Source organism: Oryctolagus cuniculus, chromosome 21 (genome assembly GCF_964237555.1).
Source record: "Oryctolagus cuniculus chromosome 21, mOryCun1.1, whole genome shotgun sequence".
NCBI lineage: Eukaryota > Metazoa > Chordata > Mammalia > Lagomorpha > Leporidae > Oryctolagus > Oryctolagus cuniculus.
This window is the reverse complement of record NC_091452.1, coordinates 9,527,591-9,546,313: the sequence shown is the minus strand read 5'-3', so window position 1 is coordinate 9,546,313 and position 18,723 is coordinate 9,527,591. Positions and strand designations below refer to the sequence as shown.

Sequence of the window (18,723 nt, the reverse complement as noted above, 5' to 3'; positions counted from 1 at the left end):
ATTATAATCGCAACTCACACATCTAAATGTTTAGCCTCTCCATCTGTAGAAGAGAGTACCTCATTCCATTTGGTCTAGGAAGACAGCGCTTCCAGGAGCTGTTCTCATGAAGAAATATTGCTGAGAAGTGAACTGGACCCCTTGGTTGAAATAGCACAGGAAGCAGGTCTAAGAACATAGTAACTGAACGGCTTCTCTGTCATTTAAATTCTCAGAAGCCAAAACCTCCTCGGGTCAGCTGCTGCTTCTCCCAAGTCTCCCAGTCACATGCCCTCGGGCCAGATGCTCGCAGAACCCCTGGGGAGCGTATTTAAAATGCTTCCCAAGCACGTCCAGAGTCAGGGTGGGCCCTGGGGTTGTTTGCGGGGCTCCAGGTTTGCCTTGGCCTTCCTTACTTCTTTACTCGCCTTTCCTTCCACTGTCGCACTTGCTATCTAGAGAGCCAGACCTGGCAGCCATTTCTCTGCCCCCAGCCTCATGAATGTACCACACTTAAAACCCAAAGCACTGTTTACTCTGGAAGCTGCTCTCCTTCCCAGCTTCCCTGTTTTAGTAATACTGGGGTACTGCATGTTCTTGGCCATCCACAGCTCATCACTTGCGGTATCTGAAATTTGATCCTCCTATTTGCACCAGCAGCTCTGTAAGGCAGACGCTTTCTGTCTCTGGTCAGGCGCCAGCATTGTCCTCCAGCTTTATCTCCAGTGCTTCTTCCACACTGTCCTCGCAGTTATCTTCCTGGAGCCCAGTCTGAGCTGTCAGTAAGGGCATGGCTATCTTGGGCAGTTTCTGATGCAAAGTCCTCATTTATCCTTTGAATGAGTTTACAGCTGGTTCTGGCAGGCACTTGTTGCTGTGACCTTAAAACAATCTTTTCTGTCTTGAAAGTGAAGTTTAGGAATGTTGTATTCTCACACTAGATACCATAAAATCTTCTCTTACTACCTCATGACAGATACGCCTCGGCTCTATCAAATAGCCTCCAGTTCCTTTCTGCTCCCCTAGAAATTGCTTCTGCCGTAATATCTAGTGTGATTCTACCCATCTGCACTGAAATACGGCCACAGAAGTTCTCACTGCTCACTCATGAGGACATTTTGCAGATTTGATTGGTTGTACCATGTAATATGAACTTATTCAGAATAATTTTAACTCATTTTAATAAAAGTAATTAGAAAGTATTTTTTTAAACATTTATTTATTTATTTGGAATCCAAAGTTACACAGAGAGAGGAGAAGCATCAGAGTGGGGGGGATCTTCCATCTGCTGGTTCACTCCCCAATTGGCTGCAATGGCTGAAGCTGCGCCAATCCAAAGCCAGGAGCCAGGAGCTTCTTCCTGGTCTCCCACTCGGGTGCAGGGGCCCAAGGAAGGACTTGGACCATTTTCCACTGCTTTCCCAGGCCATAGCAGAGAGCTGGATGAGCTGTAGAGCAGCTGGTTCTCGAACCAGTGCCCATATGGGGTGCCAGTGCTTCAGGCCAGGGCATTAACCCGCTGTGCCACAGCACCAGCCGCATAGAAAGTATTTCTCAAAAGTTGTTTGGACTCTACTGTTATTTGGAGCTCCCTGAATCCTGTAGCCAAGCAGCTTCCCTCTCTCATTTCACCACAGGGAAGGCCAGATCCAGCCTGGTGCCGGCAGGTGTACCCAGAGGACCCAGCCACACACCTGGCCTAGCTACAGCAGCACTGCTAACCCTGTTTTCTCTGTGCCTCATCTTTCTCACATCCTCCTAATCTCGTGGGATTGTATCTTGTGTGTCTGAAGATTCCCTCTCAAGTGGCTTCGTGGCAGTAGCTGTATTGAAAGTAAATAACTACGCATTGCTGTCCTACAAACACCCCGTGGTTTACTTTCACTGGACTGCATTGTAATCTTCCTAAGCATCTTTTTTGTCTGAGGTATAGTCCATATACCATACTACTTCTGCACAGTGTGTGATTCAGGGGTCTTAGTATTCACAGAGCTGCATACCACTGCCCCCTAATCCCAGAACATGACTCGCTCCACTTCCATCGTATAGATATACCCCACTTTCTTTATCCATTAATTAATTTGCGGGCCAACTTACGTATTCTGGGTTTTGCTGTTATGAATGACACCATCAGCATTTGTATGTTTGTGTGGACAGTGTTTCCAGTCCTCTCGGGTCTGCACCCAAGAGTGAAATGCTGACCCACTGAAACTCCATGTTTAACCCCATGTACCCCATTGTCCTGCATGCAAGGACACCCATAGGCTTAAACTGAGCAATAAACATACCACTTATGGTAACATTGAAATAGATATCCCGGCTGGCGCCACAGCTCACTTGGCTAATCCTCCACTGGCACCCCGGCTTCTAGTCCTGGTTGGGGCACCGGATTCTGTCCCGGTTGCTCCTCTTCTAGTCCAGCTCTCTGCTGTGGCCCAGGAGTACAGTGAAGGATGGCCCAAGTGCTTGGGCCCTGCACCCGCATGGGAGACCAGGAGGAAGCACCTGGCTCCTGGCTTTGGATTGGCACAGCGCACCGGCCATAGCAGCCATTTAGGGGTGAACCAACGGAAAAGGAAGACCTTTCTCTCTGTCTCTCTCTCTCTCTCTCTCACTGTCTAATTCTGCCTGTCAAAAAAAAAAAAAAAAAAAAAAAAAGATATATCCCCAAATGCTCCATGACCTGGCCTGGGCCACACCAAAGCCAGGAACTGGGAACTCAATTCAGGTCTCCCATTGGATGACAGGAACCAAGCACTTGCGTCATCTATCCCCATACCCCTAGGGTCTCCATGAGCAGAAAGCTGAAGTCAGCAGCCGGAACCAGGTATTGAATCCAGGTACTCCGGTGTGGGACACAGACATCTTGATCGCTAGGCTAAGTGCTTATCCTAACCCAGTGTCTTCTTACACTGATATTTTCTTCTGAGTTTTATACTTGTAGCTGTAGAGGTTTCTTTAGGTCTGTGTTTTAGTGTGTCGTGTGTAAGACCCCTTACACTTCCCTTCTAAACCTTTTCTTGTAATGCCACGCCATTGAGAATTCCAGTCCTTCTCTGTTTACTGACATTCTGTCCTTTCTAAGATCTAACTCAGTGATGTCACTATGAAGCCTTTTTGGATGCGGGAATGAAGTCATCACTTACTCCTCTGTGCCTGTGCTTGTCTTTGTATCGCCGTCACAGGACCGCCTTGTGCTGTATTCTTCACGGGGCATGTGTATGTGTGTCCTCTCTCCTAGAGCAGGGCTTTAGCTTGTACACCTTTGCAATCTCCAACATCTAGCATTGTGCCTGGCTCATAGGGAGTGGTCAGTAGGTATTAAATTTTTAAAAAATCAACCTAGGGGCCAGCATTGGGGTGTAGTAAGTTAAGCCTCTACTTGCGGCACCTGCATTCCATATGGACACTGGTTTGTGTACTGGCTGTTCTTCTGATCCAGCTCTCTGCTGGTAGCCTAGGAAAGCAGCGGAAGGTGGCCCTGGCTCCTGGCTCCTGGCTCCTGGCTTCAGATCAGCCCAGCTCCAGCCGTTGTGGCCATTTAGGGAGTGAACCAGTGGATGGAACAAACATCTTTCTCTCTATCCCTCTCTCTGTAACTCTACCTCTCAAATAAATAAATAAAATCTTTTTTTTTTTTTTAAATCATCCCAAGTGGAAAGAATAATAGCCTTCATTCGTCAGGTGATAGGAATACTAGTTCTTACTTAGTTTGCCCGGTGCTGGCTAAGGGCTCCACTTGAGTCATTCCCTGTCATCCTCACGGCAGTGCTCTGAGACACGCATACGGCTGTACCCCCTTATCTGAGCGTGATTGTTCCAAGACCTGCAGTGGATTCCTGCAGCTGCAGATAGCACCAAGCCCTGTAGACCCCTTGCTTTATCCTGTGTGTACATATCTATGGTAATATTTAATCTGTAAATTAGATGAAGTAAGATATTAATAACAGTAACAATAAAATAGAACAGTTGCCAGCATCATTTCTCTTGGGCTTTGGGGCCTTCCTTAAATAAGGGTCCCTTAAGCCCTAAGATACCAGCACATTTGATCTTGATGACCAAGACAGCCTCAAGTCACTAGCAGGCAGGTAGCAGATACAGTGCAGCTCTGATGGGCAGAGGGATGGTTCGCATGGAGCAGGATGGACAGGATGAGATTTCATCATGCTACTCAGAATGCTGCACAATTTGAAGCTTACAATTAATTTAAAATTTTCTTCTAAGATTTTTAGTCTATATTTGATCATGGATAATTGAACTCATCAACAGGGGGACCACTCTGAAATTATTACCCTTTGCTAGAAGTAAGATGGTGAATACTGAGTAAAGGGGCCAGGCTGTGAATCCAGACACCTCAGCTGCAGCCCCTGCCCTTGCCCGTGTTGCTGTGCTGTGGTAGGGACGTCTCAGGTGTCTGCTCCTTTGTGACGACGGGAGTGACCTCCACCGTGCATGTCACTGTTCTGGCGCCGCTCCACAGGGGTTGCGCTCTGCCCGGTGGTCAGAGTGGTTTTCACAGATTGCACTGTGCCTCTGCAGGAGAGCGACTTGCGGTTGTGGAGGTGCAGTGTGAACGGCTGAGGATGCTCTACCGGGACTGTGCCCGGCCCCCGCCGCCTCCCCTGCAGGCTGACCGGAGACAGGTGAGCCCTCTGCAGTGCCGCACACCCTGCCAGGCAGCAGCACGCGTCATCACAGGATGCCACGTGAAGTGACAGCTAGAATGAACATTTGCAAAGCCAGTTGGAGGTGCACTCTGCTGTCGTCTTTGGATGTCAAAGCCAGTTGAGCTGACATTCTCAGTCGTGAAGGACTTCAGCAGGGCAGCAGAGCTGACTGACTTGTATGTAGCTTCTGTGTTACCAGCAACAGAAAAAGTTTAAATAGTTTAAATCTCTGATCCATTTCATAATAGTAAGTATCCTTGGAGAGAGGGTGACAGAGTAATTAAAAAACCCAAGTGGCAAAATGTTAAAAGTGGATAGGTGTGTGACTGTTTGTAGCAGCATTATTCATGATGGCCAAAAAGTAGACACAACCCAGATGCCCATCAACTGATGAATGAAAGCACAGAATGTGGGATAGTCATGCAGTGGAGTGCTGTTAGGTCGTGAAAAGGGGTGTAGTGGCGTTAACATACCATGACGTGGATGAACCCTGAAATCAGACAGAGAGAAGGCAAACACATAGGCCACATGTTGGATGATTTGATTCTTGTGAAATGTCCAGCACAGGTAAATCCATCGATGGGGGTAAGGGAAGGGGAGAGTTGATAGAAACAGGGCTGCAGATTGACTTTTACTGGGTGTGGGATTTCTTTTATCAGAGACAAAAATATTCTAACATTACATCATAGTGATGGTTGCACAACTCTAAATATACCAAAATCCATTGACTTGGACACTTAGCATGGATGAACTATATACTATGTGAATTATATCACAGATGAAAATTGTTATATTTAAGTAAGATGATATAAGATTTACTGTATTCTTGGAGTTTTTCTGTAGGTTTGAAATTATTTTTCAGAGAAATGTTAAAAGTCTATACGTAAGAGAAAAAAAAATCACCTGAAAAATCAACATCTCCAGTTGCCATCTTCAGTGTGTTGTTACATATTTTTTAAACAAAAATGGATTTCTACTGCACATACTATGTTGTATCCAGCTTTCCCCTTCAGTAGGTGGTGAACTCCTTCCCATGCTAACCAGTAGCAGCCTAATAGTTCAGCATGCACTTGTGCCTAGTTTATCCACCCAGGCTTCTACAGGCATCAGACATCTAATTCTCTCAGCTGTCACCATTTATGGTGCCTGCTGCCTGTCCTTGGAGCTAAAACTCTACATGCATCTTTTAATTCTTTCTTTAGGATACAGTGAAATCAATTAATTAAAAACAAACTTGTGGGGCCATTGCCGTGGCTCAGTAAGTTAATCCTCCGCCTGCGGCAGCGGCATTCCATATGACCACCGGTTCTGGTCCCGGCTGCTCCTCTTCCGATCCAGCTCTCTGCAAGTCCTTGGGCCCCTGCACCCACATGGGAGACCGGGAGGAAGCACCTGGCTCCTGGCTTCAGATCGGCGCAGCTCCAGCTGTTGCAGCCAATTGGGGAGTGAACCACCGCATGAAAAATCGATCTTCTCTCTCCCTCCCTCTCTCCCTCTCCCTCTTCTTTATAGCTCTGCCCTGCACATAAATAAAATCTTTAGAAAAAGCTAAGTCAGAAAAAGAAAAAGAAAGAAAAGGCTAAGTCATGGAGCTATAACTTCTGATTATGACTGAGCTAAAATTTATCCTGTAACTACATGCGAACTTTGAGGTTTTGAGGCCATCTGTGTATATTTATAAGGAGGGGTCCATAGATATCAATTCAAACCTGGTTTGTCATAATGGAAGATAAGTGATATTTACTTGAAGGAATAGTAAAATTAACATCATGAACATGAGAAGGAGAAATATAGAGGTAGGTATTAAAATTAACTAAAGAATTAAGAGTAATTATTTCTAGGGAATAGGACTGGGCATGGGGAATGAAACTGCCCCCCCCCTTTTTTAAATAAAATTCCCTTTGAGGGGATAAATATATATTTATATATGTATGCCTTGAGGCAGGCATTTGGCGCAGTCATTAAGACACTGCTTAGGATGCCTGCGTTCTATCTTAACTGCCTGGGTTTGAGTCCTGGCCCCACTTGCAATTCCAGCATCCTGATAATGTGCACCCTGGGAGGCAGCAGGTGATGGCTCAGGTAGTTAGGTCAATGCAACTGATGTGGAAGACATGGATTGAGTTCCCAGGTCCTAGCTTTGGCCTGCCCCAGCCCCAGCTGTGGTATTTGGGGAGTGAAACAAGCAGGTGGAAGATCTCTGTCTGTCCTTTTTAAAAAAAAAAAAAAAATTTATTTATTTGAAAGTCAGAGTTACACAGAGAGAGGAGAAGCAAAGCAGAGAGAGGTCTTCCATCTGATGGTTCACACCCCTATTGGCTACAACGGCTGGAGCTGCGCCGATCTGAAGCCAGGAGCCAGGAGCTTCTTCTAGGTCTCCCACGTGGGTGTGGGGGTGCAAGGACTTGGGCCATCTTCTACTGCTTTCCCAGACCGTAGCAGAGAGCTGGATCAGAAGTGGAGCAGCCGGGACTCGAACCAGTGCCCATATGGGATACTGGCACTTCAGGCCAGGGCGTTAACCAGCAGTGCCACAGCGCTGGCCCCTGTCTGTCCCTTTTTTCCTTTTCCTCTCTCTTTCTCCCTTTCTCTCTCTCTCTGTCTCTGTCTCTCATGTTTCTCTGCTTTCGAATAAAATGTAAATAAATAAATATAAATAAATAGTATACACCTATATTTCAATACCATCAGATCAAACTGATTTTCCTTCTTTGATAAGGAAAAAGGATTTGTGTTTAATTCTGTTGATGATGCTTTTTTCCCTTGCCGTAGCCCAAGGAGATTACTTGGAGTCCTTCGAGAGTGTTTCCTCCTGTTCGCGCCTGCATGTTCTCCTCCCACCTTACTTCGGTCACTTTCCTGGCTGACCCCAGCGCTGGGGGCGGGCTGCCCCGGGGCACTTTCATCTATGCCACCTCATCCCTGCCAGTCCAGGTGAGTCTGCACACAGCACACTGTTTGCCTTTCCTTCAAATGTGACAGAAAAAGCGGTTCTAGGGCCCAGGCTGAGCCCTGTTCTGATGTCTCTTCAGGCCCCGTCTTTTTACTGGGAAATTGAAATTGTCTCCTATGGAGACACTGATGATGACACTGGACCAATAGTTTCCTTTGGCTTTGCCACAGAAGCAGAGAAACGAGACGGGGCTTGGACCAATCCAGTGGGCACCTGTCTTTTCCATAAGTAAGTGACTACTCTTACTTTTACTGGAAACAAAAGAAAAGTAAGCCATAGTCCACAGATTGGCGCTACCCCTCAAAGTGATTACAGGTGTTTAGGAAGCCAGAGCAGAGTTCTGTCCTCAGATGAGTTTGAGGAAAGGAGAGATTTTTTGGAGAATTATAGTGCACATTAGCAAGATTCGTTTCTTCTCCTGCGGTAGGAAACCTATTTGTTTCCCAAATCTCATATCCCTTTATTCTGTGAAAACAGCTTGGGAAACACTGGTGTGGGTATTTTAATACCAAGGTAATAGAATAATAATCTCCACCATCAAAAAAGTGGAAAATACCAGTTAGAAATACATTTGCGTTTCAGGGAGGAGAAAAGCTCTTAGAATTTCTGGCGATTCCTGTGCTCCTGATGCCCTGTCCACTCCTTGCCTGCCCCCGTGGGGGCTGGCCAGGCTTCCTTTGATTTCTCCTCCTTTTTCCCAGCAATGGCCGAGCAGTGCATTACAATGGCTCTAGTCTGTTGCAATGGAAGAGCGTTCGCTTGGATGTGACTCTCTCTCCTGGTGAGTACAGCAGGAGCCTTTTTGCCCTGTGTGTTTCTGTTGATCCTAGGTTTGGGTCTAAATAGGTTAAGTTAAATAGATTAAGCAACTGGGACAGGTGGTTGTCCTCTTGTTGATACCAAAGCTCATCTTTCTGAGGCCGTTATTGCGAGAGCCTCTGCTTGGTAACTCTGGAATCACGTTTGCTTTCATTCCTCATCAAGAGGAAGTTCTGAGATTTTACTCCTCTCTGACATTTCCATCTGGTCTTGCATCAACTCTTCATTAATAAGCTGATACATATCCTCAAGGGGAAAAAAAGGACTCTACCACAAGCCATGAAGTTCATGAGAAACACATTGTGGTGGGTACAGGCTTAGACTTCATTCTCAGCTGCCTCAATATCTGCTCCAGCTTCAAAAAAGCCCCTGCCTGCATGTTTCAGTCACACTGAAAGTTAACTCAAGAAAGAAGCTATCCCCTCTGGTTTTTCCCCTCCATACAGAAACTTCATCTGAATAGTAGATGTATGAAGTCGGCCCTATCTGCTGCAACAGTAGCAAAATACAGGCGTTGTCCCATTGCTGTTAGAAGCAGCCAAATGTTTGGGGACTTACTTTCTGCCAGCACATCTTTAACTCCATCCCTGCAAACACTTCATTTGTTAGATGTGATGGACAGTCTGGCATGTTTAGTTGGGGAACATGAAGTCCCTCCACCCACTAGATAACCTCCCTGCTCTGCGTGGGGTGGGGTTCTGGTGGGTGGGTTACTGTCACCATCACTTACCCATGAGGGAGCTGCTTGTTGATTGCTCTTTTCATTGAAGCATAGTGTCTCCATTCACTGTCAAGTTACGATTCTGAAATCGTTTCAGGACAAAGTTGCTTCTCCCTTGCTTAATGGAGAAGAATTCTGCCTCTCAGCAGAGGACTTACCTATGTGCTTTAAGTACCTCAGGGTATGTGGGGAGGACGGGGAAGCCTTGTCAGGGGTTTTGTTTGCTTGTTGCTGTTGTGTTGTCTTACCACATTCTGGCTTTTGGGGACATTTTGCATCAGACGTCAGGCACATGTTCAGCTCTCAGACCCGTGTCTCTGTGGGAATCAGAATCTCAGCCTCTGTAGCAACTCTGCAGTGTCCGTTCATCAGCAGGTGCTTACTGTACACCTGCTTGCCATTCTAGCTCAGGGAAGCCATGGGGAGCCATGACAAACCCCAGCCATGGCGGTGTCTGAACCATGGGAGTGTCTGAACCATGGCCGTGTCTGAACCATGGAGGCTGTGATCAAAAACAATCACAATGCGCTCGTTGGAGAATGTGCAACAGAGGAATCATCAGGCGGCACATGCCGGCAGCATAGCCAAGGCAATGGCGAGAGCAGCGGAGGCCACAGACGTGCCCTCTTGGTTCTCTGAGTGCTGTCCTAAAGTCCAGTAGTCTCATGAGAAAGCAGTTGGCCAGCGTCCCACATCAGCTCGCCTGGGTTGGTCGATGCCCACCTCACACCTGTTACTCCAGCTTCCTGCTAATGCAGGCCTGGAGACACAGCGGTGATGACTCACGCGATTGGCTTCCTGCCTCCTGTGTGGGAGACCTGGAGCGATTTCCCGGCTCCTGGCGTCAGTCTGTCCTAGTCCTGGCCATTGTGTGGAGTGAGCCAGCAGATGGGAGCTGTCACTATTTCACTCTCTAGTATTTCTCAAATTAAATTAATTTAAGAAAAGAAAGAAAGCAGCTTGGCTTGTATTATCTTTGCTTCTTGTAAAATTCTTTAGTTATAAGTAAAAGTAGATAATGTGATTTAATAGTACACCTATCTTACATTATAGGTTTAGTTTAGTTTTTTTTTTTTTTTTTTTTTTAAGATTTTATTTATTTGAAAGGCAGGGTTACGGTGTGGGGTGGGGTGAGCGAGAGAGATCTTCCATCCGCTGGTTCTCTCCCCAAATGGCCACAATAGCCAGGACTGGGCCAGGCCAGATTTATTTATTTATTTGAAAGTCAGAGTTACACAGAGAGAGGAGAGGCAGAGAGAGAGAGAGAGAGAGAGGGAGGGAGGGAGGGAGGGAGGGAGGGAGGGAGGGAGGGAGGGAGGGAGGGAGGGAGGGGGAAGGTCTTCCATCTGATGGTTTATTCCCCCATTGGCCGGAGCTGCACCGATCTGAAGCCAGAAGCCAGGAGCTTCTTCCAGGTCTCCCACATGGGTGCAGGGGCCCAAGGACCTGGGATATCCTCTGCTGCTTCCCCAGGCACATTAGCAGGGAGCTGGATTAGAAGTGGAACAGCTGGGCCGGCGCCGCGGCTCACTAGGCTAATCCTCCGCCTAGCGGCACCAGCACACCAGGTTCTAGTCCCGGTTGGGGCGCCGGATTCTGTCCCGGTTGCCCCTCTTCCAGGCCAGCTCTCTGCTGTGGCCAGGGAGTGCAGTGGAGGATGGCCCAGGTGCTTGGGCCCTGCACCCCATGGGAGACCAGGAAAAGCACCTGGCTCCTGGCTCCTGCCATCGAATCAGTGCGGTGCGCCGGCCGCGGCGGCCATTGGAGAGTGAACCAATGGCAAAGGAAGACCTTTCTCTCTGTCTCTCTCTCTCACTGTCCACTCTGCCTGTCAAAAAAAAAAGAAGTGGAACAGCTAGGACTCAAACTGGTGCCCATATGGGATGTTAGCATTGCAGGTGGTGGCTTAACCTGCTACACCACAGTGCCAGCCCCCCTTGTGGGTTTAGCTTTATATTTTGTAAGGCCTTTTTCTGAATCTTACACAAACTTAAGAAAAGATATTACCATTTACCTTTATGCGATAAGTAATTCTCCATGTGTCACGAGAGTAAAACTTGTGTTCCTCTTCAAAAATTATTCCCATTATTTTCTCTTTTTATCTTCGCTGCCAGGAAAATCGAGGCCAATTGACTTTGTAGTTGTGGTAACTAACTTACTCACACTCTGGGTGTGTGTGCATCTTCTAAAGAGTTTCTGACTTGTCTTTTTTAAGTGGTTTGTTTCTGTTGTGCTGTTAAAACAACTTCATGTCCTCTTTGGAGGAAACTGAGGGCGTAAATAAATAAATAAATAAATACAGATGCAGTCTGCACAATGTGGCCCTTCACAGCGGTTGCAAATGAGGAGTTCACGTAATAGACAATCCAGGGGAAAATGTGTTGTTTCCTTCCTGTTCTGTACCACAGGTGATGTGGCAGGAATTGGCTGGGAGAGAACTGAAGGGACTCCGCCTCCTCCAGGCCAGCCAGCCAAGGGCCGGGTCTATTTCACATACTGTGGGCAGCGCCTCCCACCGTATCTCGAGGATGTCTCTGGTGGGATGTGGCCTGTGGTTCACATTCAGAAAAAGGCAAGTTACCTTATTGGGAAGGGAAAACAAATTCTCCTTAGTAATTAGTTCCTGTCACACAGGGTGGAATGGAAGGCACCCAACCACCCCCTGTTGCCGGCCCTTTGCCTGAGGGCACCCTTTCTCTGCCTGTTTCATCCATTATTCATTCATACGCACTTTATATCAGACACACGCTAAGCTTTGGAAGTCACAGTGAGCAAAACAGATAAGGTTTCTGTCTTCATGGGGTTAGAGATTTGTCTAGAGATGAGGAATCAAACATTAGTCAACTAACCACATGGATATAAGCGTGTATGTGTGCAATCACAAACTGATAAATGGTGGGAATGAGAGTAGATTTCATGGAACCAAGCAAGTCTGATCAGGTCCTGGCTACCCTGAAGCAGTGAGGTTTGAGCCAACTCTAGAGGAAAGAATGTTCCAGGTGGAGAGCACAGCGAAAGCAGTGGTGGCAGGCAGAAAGGAACAGCAGTAGGGCGACAAATAAAGTTGCTGTGTTTGAGTAGCTGAAGCACGAGAGTGCAAGGCAGGGGAAAAGAGGCTAGGCCAGCCACTCAGAGTCCAAGGCAGCAGTAGACATAGCCCCTCCGCCTGGCTTCTCAGGATAGCCCATGCTGCGGCCATTCTTCTGATTAGATGTTAAATGAAGTGCGCCTTAGGGTGGTAAACAAAGTTTTAAAAAATGAACTCAAGTCCTTTCAAACCCTTTGTTTGCCTTCCTTTCCAGAATACCAAGACTCGAGCTAACTTTGGCTCCCGCCCATTTGCCTATGCTGAAGGGCAGGCCCACCGCAATGCTGCCGACCTGTGCACCGACCTGGCGGAAGAGATCAGCGCCAACTTCGAGGCCTTACCCTTCGCCATGGCATCTGACAGTGACAACGATGCTGGCACCAGTATTGCATCAGACCCGGGCACTCATGGGCCACCGTGCCGGATCGCCGCTGTGGCTACCGCTCAGCAACGTAAGTCACCTCCTCCTAAGGGCCCCCTGCTGTTGGGGAACGTGAAGGCCAGGAATCCCATGAATCCATCTAACTTGGGGTTGCAGATTCAAGTGCCTTTTGGTAAATGGTAATAGGCCCAAGAAAATGGGGAACAGGAGGAAGCAGGAAAGATACAGAAGGTGTTACAGAACGCCTACCACTGCTGAGCGCCAGCAGAATCGTGTAAGACAGCTAAATATGCCCGAATTTCAGAAGAAATCTCACTTTACAATATACTTATTTTTTAAAACTGAGGTCACTGGGGCAGGAGTTTGGCATGGCAGTTAAGACATAGCATGGGTTGCCCGCCTCGCATTTTGGAGTGCCTGGTTTGAGTTTCAAATGTTTCCAGTTCCAGGTTCCTGTTAATGCACTCCCTCAGATGCAGCAGGTTCAAGTAGTTGAGTTCCTGGCCACCAATTTTGGGAGACCTAGATTGAGTTCCTGGCTCTTGTATCTGGGGCACAATCCAGTGGATGGAAGATTTCTCTCTGTCTCTCCCTCTCCCTCCCTCACTGTCTCTCTGCCTTTAAAATAAATACATTTTGGGGGACCAGCACTGTGGCATACTATGTTCAGCCTTGACCTGCAGTGCCAGCATTCCACAGGGGCACTGATTTGTTTCCTGGCTGCTCCTCTTCCGATCCAGTTCTCTGTATGGCTGGGAAAGAAGTGGAGGATGACAGCCGGTGCTGCGGCTCAATAGGCTAATCCTCTGCCTGCGGCGCTGGCACACTGGGTTCTAGTCCCAGTTGGGGCGCCGGATTCTGTCCCCGTTGCCCCTCTTCCAGTCTAGCTCTCTGCTGTGGCCTGGGAGTGCAGGGAGGATGGCCCAGGTGCTTGGGCCCCTGCACCCAAGTGAGAGACCTGGAAGAAGCTCCTGGTTTGGATCCGCTCAGCTCCAACCATTGCAGCCATTTGGGGAGTGAACCAGCAGATGGATGACCTCTTTCTCTCTGTCTATAACTCTGCCTCTCAAATAATAAATAAATGAATCTTTAAAAATATATAAATTTTTTAAAAAACAAAGTTATTGGGGCCGACACTGTGGCATAGTGTGTCAAGCTGCTGCCTGCAGTGCCAGCATTCCAGATCAAGTCCTGGTTGCTCCATTTCTGATCCAGCTCCCTGCTAATGCGCCTGAGAAAGCAGCAGAAGAGGACCCAAGTCCTTGGGCTCCTGCATCCACGTGGGAGACCCATGTGAAGCTCTTGGCTGCTGGCTTCAGCCTGGCTCAGCGCTAGCCATTATGACCATTTGGGGAGTGAACCAGCAGATGGAAGATATCTCTCTCTCTCTCTGTTTCTGTTTCTCTCTCTTTCTCTCTCTCCCTCTCCCTCTCTCCCTCTGCTTCTCCTTTTCCTCTGTAATTCTGACTTTAAATCAATAAATCTTTTTTAAAAAGATAGAAATTAGCCTGATGAGAACATAGCCCAGTGGCAGATGGTAGCAAGAAAAATAAAGTGAAAAAAACTAAGAATAGGAAATGAAGATGCGTTCTGGGAGGGAGAACACCAGAATTTAAAAAAAAAAACTAAAGTCTTTGAAGAATAATAAAATGCTAATTGTGGGATCTAGGTGGTGGATATATAGCTATGCACTACAGAACTTTTCTGATCATTTGAAAAATTTCACAATAAATTGAATAAAACAAAGCTCACCAAACTAAAGATGTCCACAGGCCAAATGTGGCCCAAGGGATACTGGTTTGAAAACTTTTGAAAAATAAATCAATAAAATACCGAAAATAAATTTAAAAAATAAGAATCTTTACAAACAAAAAGAAAACTGTTATGAATCTGTTTAATTCTTTTCAGTGGTGAAGAACTTGGCAAATTCTTCTCTTCAGTTAAATGAATTATACGCATTTTAAATATTGATTGATTTGAAAGACAAAGTTACACAGAGGGAAAGACAGAATGAGAGAGAGAGAGAGAGAGAGAGAGAGAGATCTTTAACCTACTGGTTCACTCTCTAAATGACAACAATAACCAGGGCTGAGCCAGGTCCAGACCAGGAGCCTGGAACATCCATCCTGGTCTCCCATGTGGGTGACAGGGGCCCCCGCACTCGTGCCATCTTCCACTGCTTTCCCAGGCACATTGGCGGGAAGTTGGGTCATAAGTGAAACAGCCCGGACTTGAACCAGCGCTCATGTTGGTCTCCAGCATTGCAAGTGGCGCCTTAACCCACCTTGCCACAACACTGGCTGGCCCCAGCCACTTCAGGATTCAGAGTACTCATGGATGACAGTTGCTCCTGGGCTCTGTGCTTCACACTCCCCAGTGTACTGGGATAGGAGTTTTTGTCATGCGAATCAACGGAATCCTGTTTGTCCAAGGTGAGAAGTTAATGATTCTTGCAATGTGCTCTTGCTCAGGAGTCACTGTCGTCATGCTTTGTTACAGAATATGACAGTGACACCTCCTGTCACTACAAAGTGGAGCTCAGCTATGAGAATTTCATCACCTCTGGGCCAGACCCTCACCCGCCTCCCATTGCTGATGACGAAAGTGATGATGATGACGACGACGACATCCCTCAGGTAAGAGACCCGCAGGCAGCATCAGCTTAGCTCCCTGGTCCCTAGGATTGTGGTGTGAGGGTGCAAGACTGGTGTTGTTACACATCCAGTTACATCATTGTGCTTGAGTGGAAACTGGAGTATTGAGTTTTCTAAACCACCTATCAGTAGCTGTGTCTGTTGGGTTCTTTTGCCCAAGGAGATCCAGGACTTAGAGAAATGAAGTGGTTTCATAGTAACTCAGCAGTAAGTTCAGAAGCCTGCAAAAGCGTTCCATGGCTTTCAAGGAAAAGGAAGAGTTTGCCTAGTCAAGCTGTCCCTCCGTGGCATTGGACATGTGTGTTTAGTGCGAGGGTGTGTACCTTGCCTTTCTATTCCTGGTGTTGGAGTGAGGTAAAGGCCCCAGGAAAGATGTATGTTAAAATGCTGTGGCTGCACGAGGTGTTCCTTCTCTGCCCATGAGTTTCCTTCTCTTTCCAGGAGGACCACTATGCCCTGCTGGTGAAAGCGTGGGAGACCAAGGTCTTTCCTACCATACGAAGACGCTTCCGCAACGAAGCAGAGCGGAAGTCAGGCCTGGACCAGATAAAGGGGGCTTTACAACTAGGTCTGTGCTTCCGTCCTCCTCTGGAGCCCTGTCATGACTTCACAGCTAGGCTCTAGAGATGAGGACAGCACCTCAGGAGAGGGGCTCGTCGAGTGTTGTGCCAGACATACCGGTGCCTCTGTCTGGGCCTTCAGTGAGCGCTGCCGTCTTCTGCTGCTCTTCCCGAGCTCTGGTTTGCTCATCAGTTTGACGCAGTGTTTTGGGCTGTTGAGTTGTTGAAATGAAACAAGCGGTCATGATGGGAAGCTGTAGGGTGTGCTGGTGAACAGTTATGTCTGAACTCACCATTTGCCAGCTGTGGGAGCTTGGGGAAGTTTTTTAAGCCTCTGGGCTTTCCTTATCTTTAAAATGGAGTCAGCAATAGTGCTCTCTCATATGTATCTGAGAAATGATGAGCTAGTGCAGCTAGCAGACCATAGGAGAGCTCTGTCCCGTAGAAAGCCTTCAGCTTCTCTCATTCCAAATCACAGTGATGATGATGGGCAGGCTTGTCTAGCAGGAAGCACTGGCAGACCCACGTCACTAGTGCAGGCCACATTGTTGGCAAGTCTGCAGCACACAGAGTGATGACGGTGGGGGACTTCTCCAGCACTGTCATCAGGTCCCCCGGAGAAGGTTAGTGTAAACCAGCTTTGTGCTCTGCTCGAGGTAACTGGTGGCTCCCCAAGTGGTCCCTGACTTGCCTATTAGGTACTGGAGTATTCTTTTTCTCCTCTCCACTATTTATCTTGATAATATTGCGAAGTTCATTGTTCCATAATCTTCTAATATCAGGCCTCAATTTCCTGTTTATTCCGTCTGATGCTTCTTTCCACATGTATCCTTCCCTAAGAAAAGCCCCCTTTTTGAATTGTGCTTGGGGGCCAGCATTGTGGTAATCCAGTTAAATCACTGCCTGCAAAAGCAGCAGCCCGTATGGACAATGATTCAAGTTCCACCTTCTCCAGTCTGATCCAGCTCCTGCTAATGGCCTGGGAAAGCAGTGGGCGATGGCCCAAGTGCTTAGGCTCTAGCCACCATGTGGGAGACCCAGATGAAGCTCCTGGCTCTTAGCTTTGTCCTGGCACAACCATGGCCATTGCAGCATTTGGGGAGTGGATCAGTGGATGAAAGATCTCTCTGTCTCTTCCCCCCTCTCTCTCTGTAACTCTCCCTTTCAATTAAATAAAAGAAATCTTTTGGGGCCAGTGTGGTGGTGCAGGGGGCTAAGCTGCTGTCTGCAGTGCCGGCATCCCATATGGGCACTGGTTCTATTCCCAGCTGCTGCACTTCTGGTCCAGCTCCCTGCTGATACATCTGGGAAAGCAGTGGAAGATGGCCTAAGTGCTTGGACCCCTACACCCACATGGGAAACCTAGAAGAAGCCCTTGGCTTTGGCCTGACCCAGCCCCGACATTGTGGCTATTTGGGAAATGAACCAGCAGATAGAAGATCTCTCTGTCTCTCTCTCTCTCCCTCTCTAACTCTGCCTTTCAAATAAATAAGACTTTTTAAAAAATCTTTAAAAATATTTTAGGGGCTGGCATTGTGGCACTGTGGGTTAAGTTGCCACCTGTGATGCTGGCATCCCATGTAGGTACCAGTTCAAGTCCCAGTTGTTCCACTTCCAATCCAGCTCCCTGCTAAGGGCCAGGGAAAGCAGTGGAAGATGGCTTGAGTGCTTGGAACCCTGCCAACCACATGGGAGACTCCAGCGGAGTTTCTGGCTCTTGGCTTTAGCCTGGCCCAGCCCTGACCATTGCAGCCATTTGGGAAATAACCAATGAATGGGAGATACCTCCTTCTCTCTCTCTCTCTCTCTCTCTCTCCCTCTCCCTCTCCCTCTCCCTCTCCCTCCCTCCCTCCCTCCCTGTTTCCCCCTCCCTCTCTCTGTAGCTCCGCCTTTCAAATAAAAAAAAAGAATCCTTTTTTCTTTTTTTGAACATTTATTTTACTTATTTGAAAAAGAGAGAGAAATCTTCCATCCTCTGATTCATTCCCCAAATGGCTGTAATGGCCAAGGCTGGGCCAGGCTGAAGCCAGGAGCCAGGAGCTTCATCCAGGTCTCCCACATGGGTGCAGAGGCCCAAGGACTTCAGCCATCCTCCACTGCTTCCCCAGGCACATCAGGAAAGAGCTGGATTGTAAGTGGAGCAACTAGGATGAGAAGCAGTGCCCATATGGGATGCCAGCATTGCACGTGGTGGCTTAACCCATTACCCCACAATGCAAGCCCCATAAATAACTGTTTCAAACCTTTTTTTAAATAAATTGTACACAGAGAATTGTTGTGCCCTTTCATTACAGCAAGGCCAGTGGGGGAAAATGGCAGATAAGCATGATGGGAGATGGGCTTTGTTTAAAAGCAGATGTCATCAATACTCCTTTATCCACAACTGCCTGAGCTCTGTGGGATCTGAGGGAGCAACAGCAAATGGTGGCTATGGGTCCCACCTCATGGTATTCCCCACAGAACTTTTTTTTTTCAAGTCTTTGGACATTCATTTGGTTCATTAACTAACATTAGCTGTTGCTATCAGTATGCTCTCCCTCCAGGAAAGAAGGACAGAATAAAACTCAGTGGTGGAGAGAAGTCTTTGATACAGGAGTGGGCATTTGGTGCACTGGTTAAGACGCCATTTGCCTCACCCTCATTCCGTATCAGAGTTCCCAAATCCAAGTCCCAGCTTTCTTCCCAATACCAGCTTCCTGCTAATGCGCACCCCAGGAGTCAGCTCAAGTGGTTGGGTCCATCAGCAATGTGGGACACCTGGATGGAGTTCCAGCTCTGGCTAGTGTGGGCATTGGGAAATGAACTAACAGATAATTTTCCGTCTCTCTCTCTCTCTCATTGCTTCTCAAATAAATAAATTTAAAAACAAAGAAGTTATTGATATAGCTCTGTCTTTCCTA

General features: G+C 47.5%; 1 protein-coding gene across 6 annotated transcripts in view; it reads left to right on the top strand.

Moving 5' to 3' along the window:
- HECTD4 (HECT domain E3 ubiquitin protein ligase 4) overlaps positions 1–18,723 on the top strand; it is a 199,937-nt gene that overhangs the window by 145,349 nt on the left and 35,865 nt on the right. For all 6 annotated transcript variants that reach the window (XM_070066217.1, XM_070066215.1, XM_070066216.1 and 3 more), the window contains 8 exons: positions 4,519–4,622; positions 7,419–7,580; positions 7,679–7,827; positions 8,301–8,380; positions 11,548–11,711; positions 12,442–12,679; positions 15,109–15,245; positions 15,705–15,831. In XM_070066217.1, the coding sequence (XP_069922318.1) occupies positions 4,519–4,622; positions 7,419–7,580; positions 7,679–7,827; positions 8,301–8,380; positions 11,548–11,711; positions 12,442–12,679; positions 15,109–15,245; positions 15,705–15,831 (1,161 nt within the window). The remainder of the gene's footprint in view (positions 1–4,518; positions 4,623–7,418; positions 7,581–7,678; positions 7,828–8,300; positions 8,381–11,547; positions 11,712–12,441; positions 12,680–15,108; positions 15,246–15,704; positions 15,832–18,723) is intronic.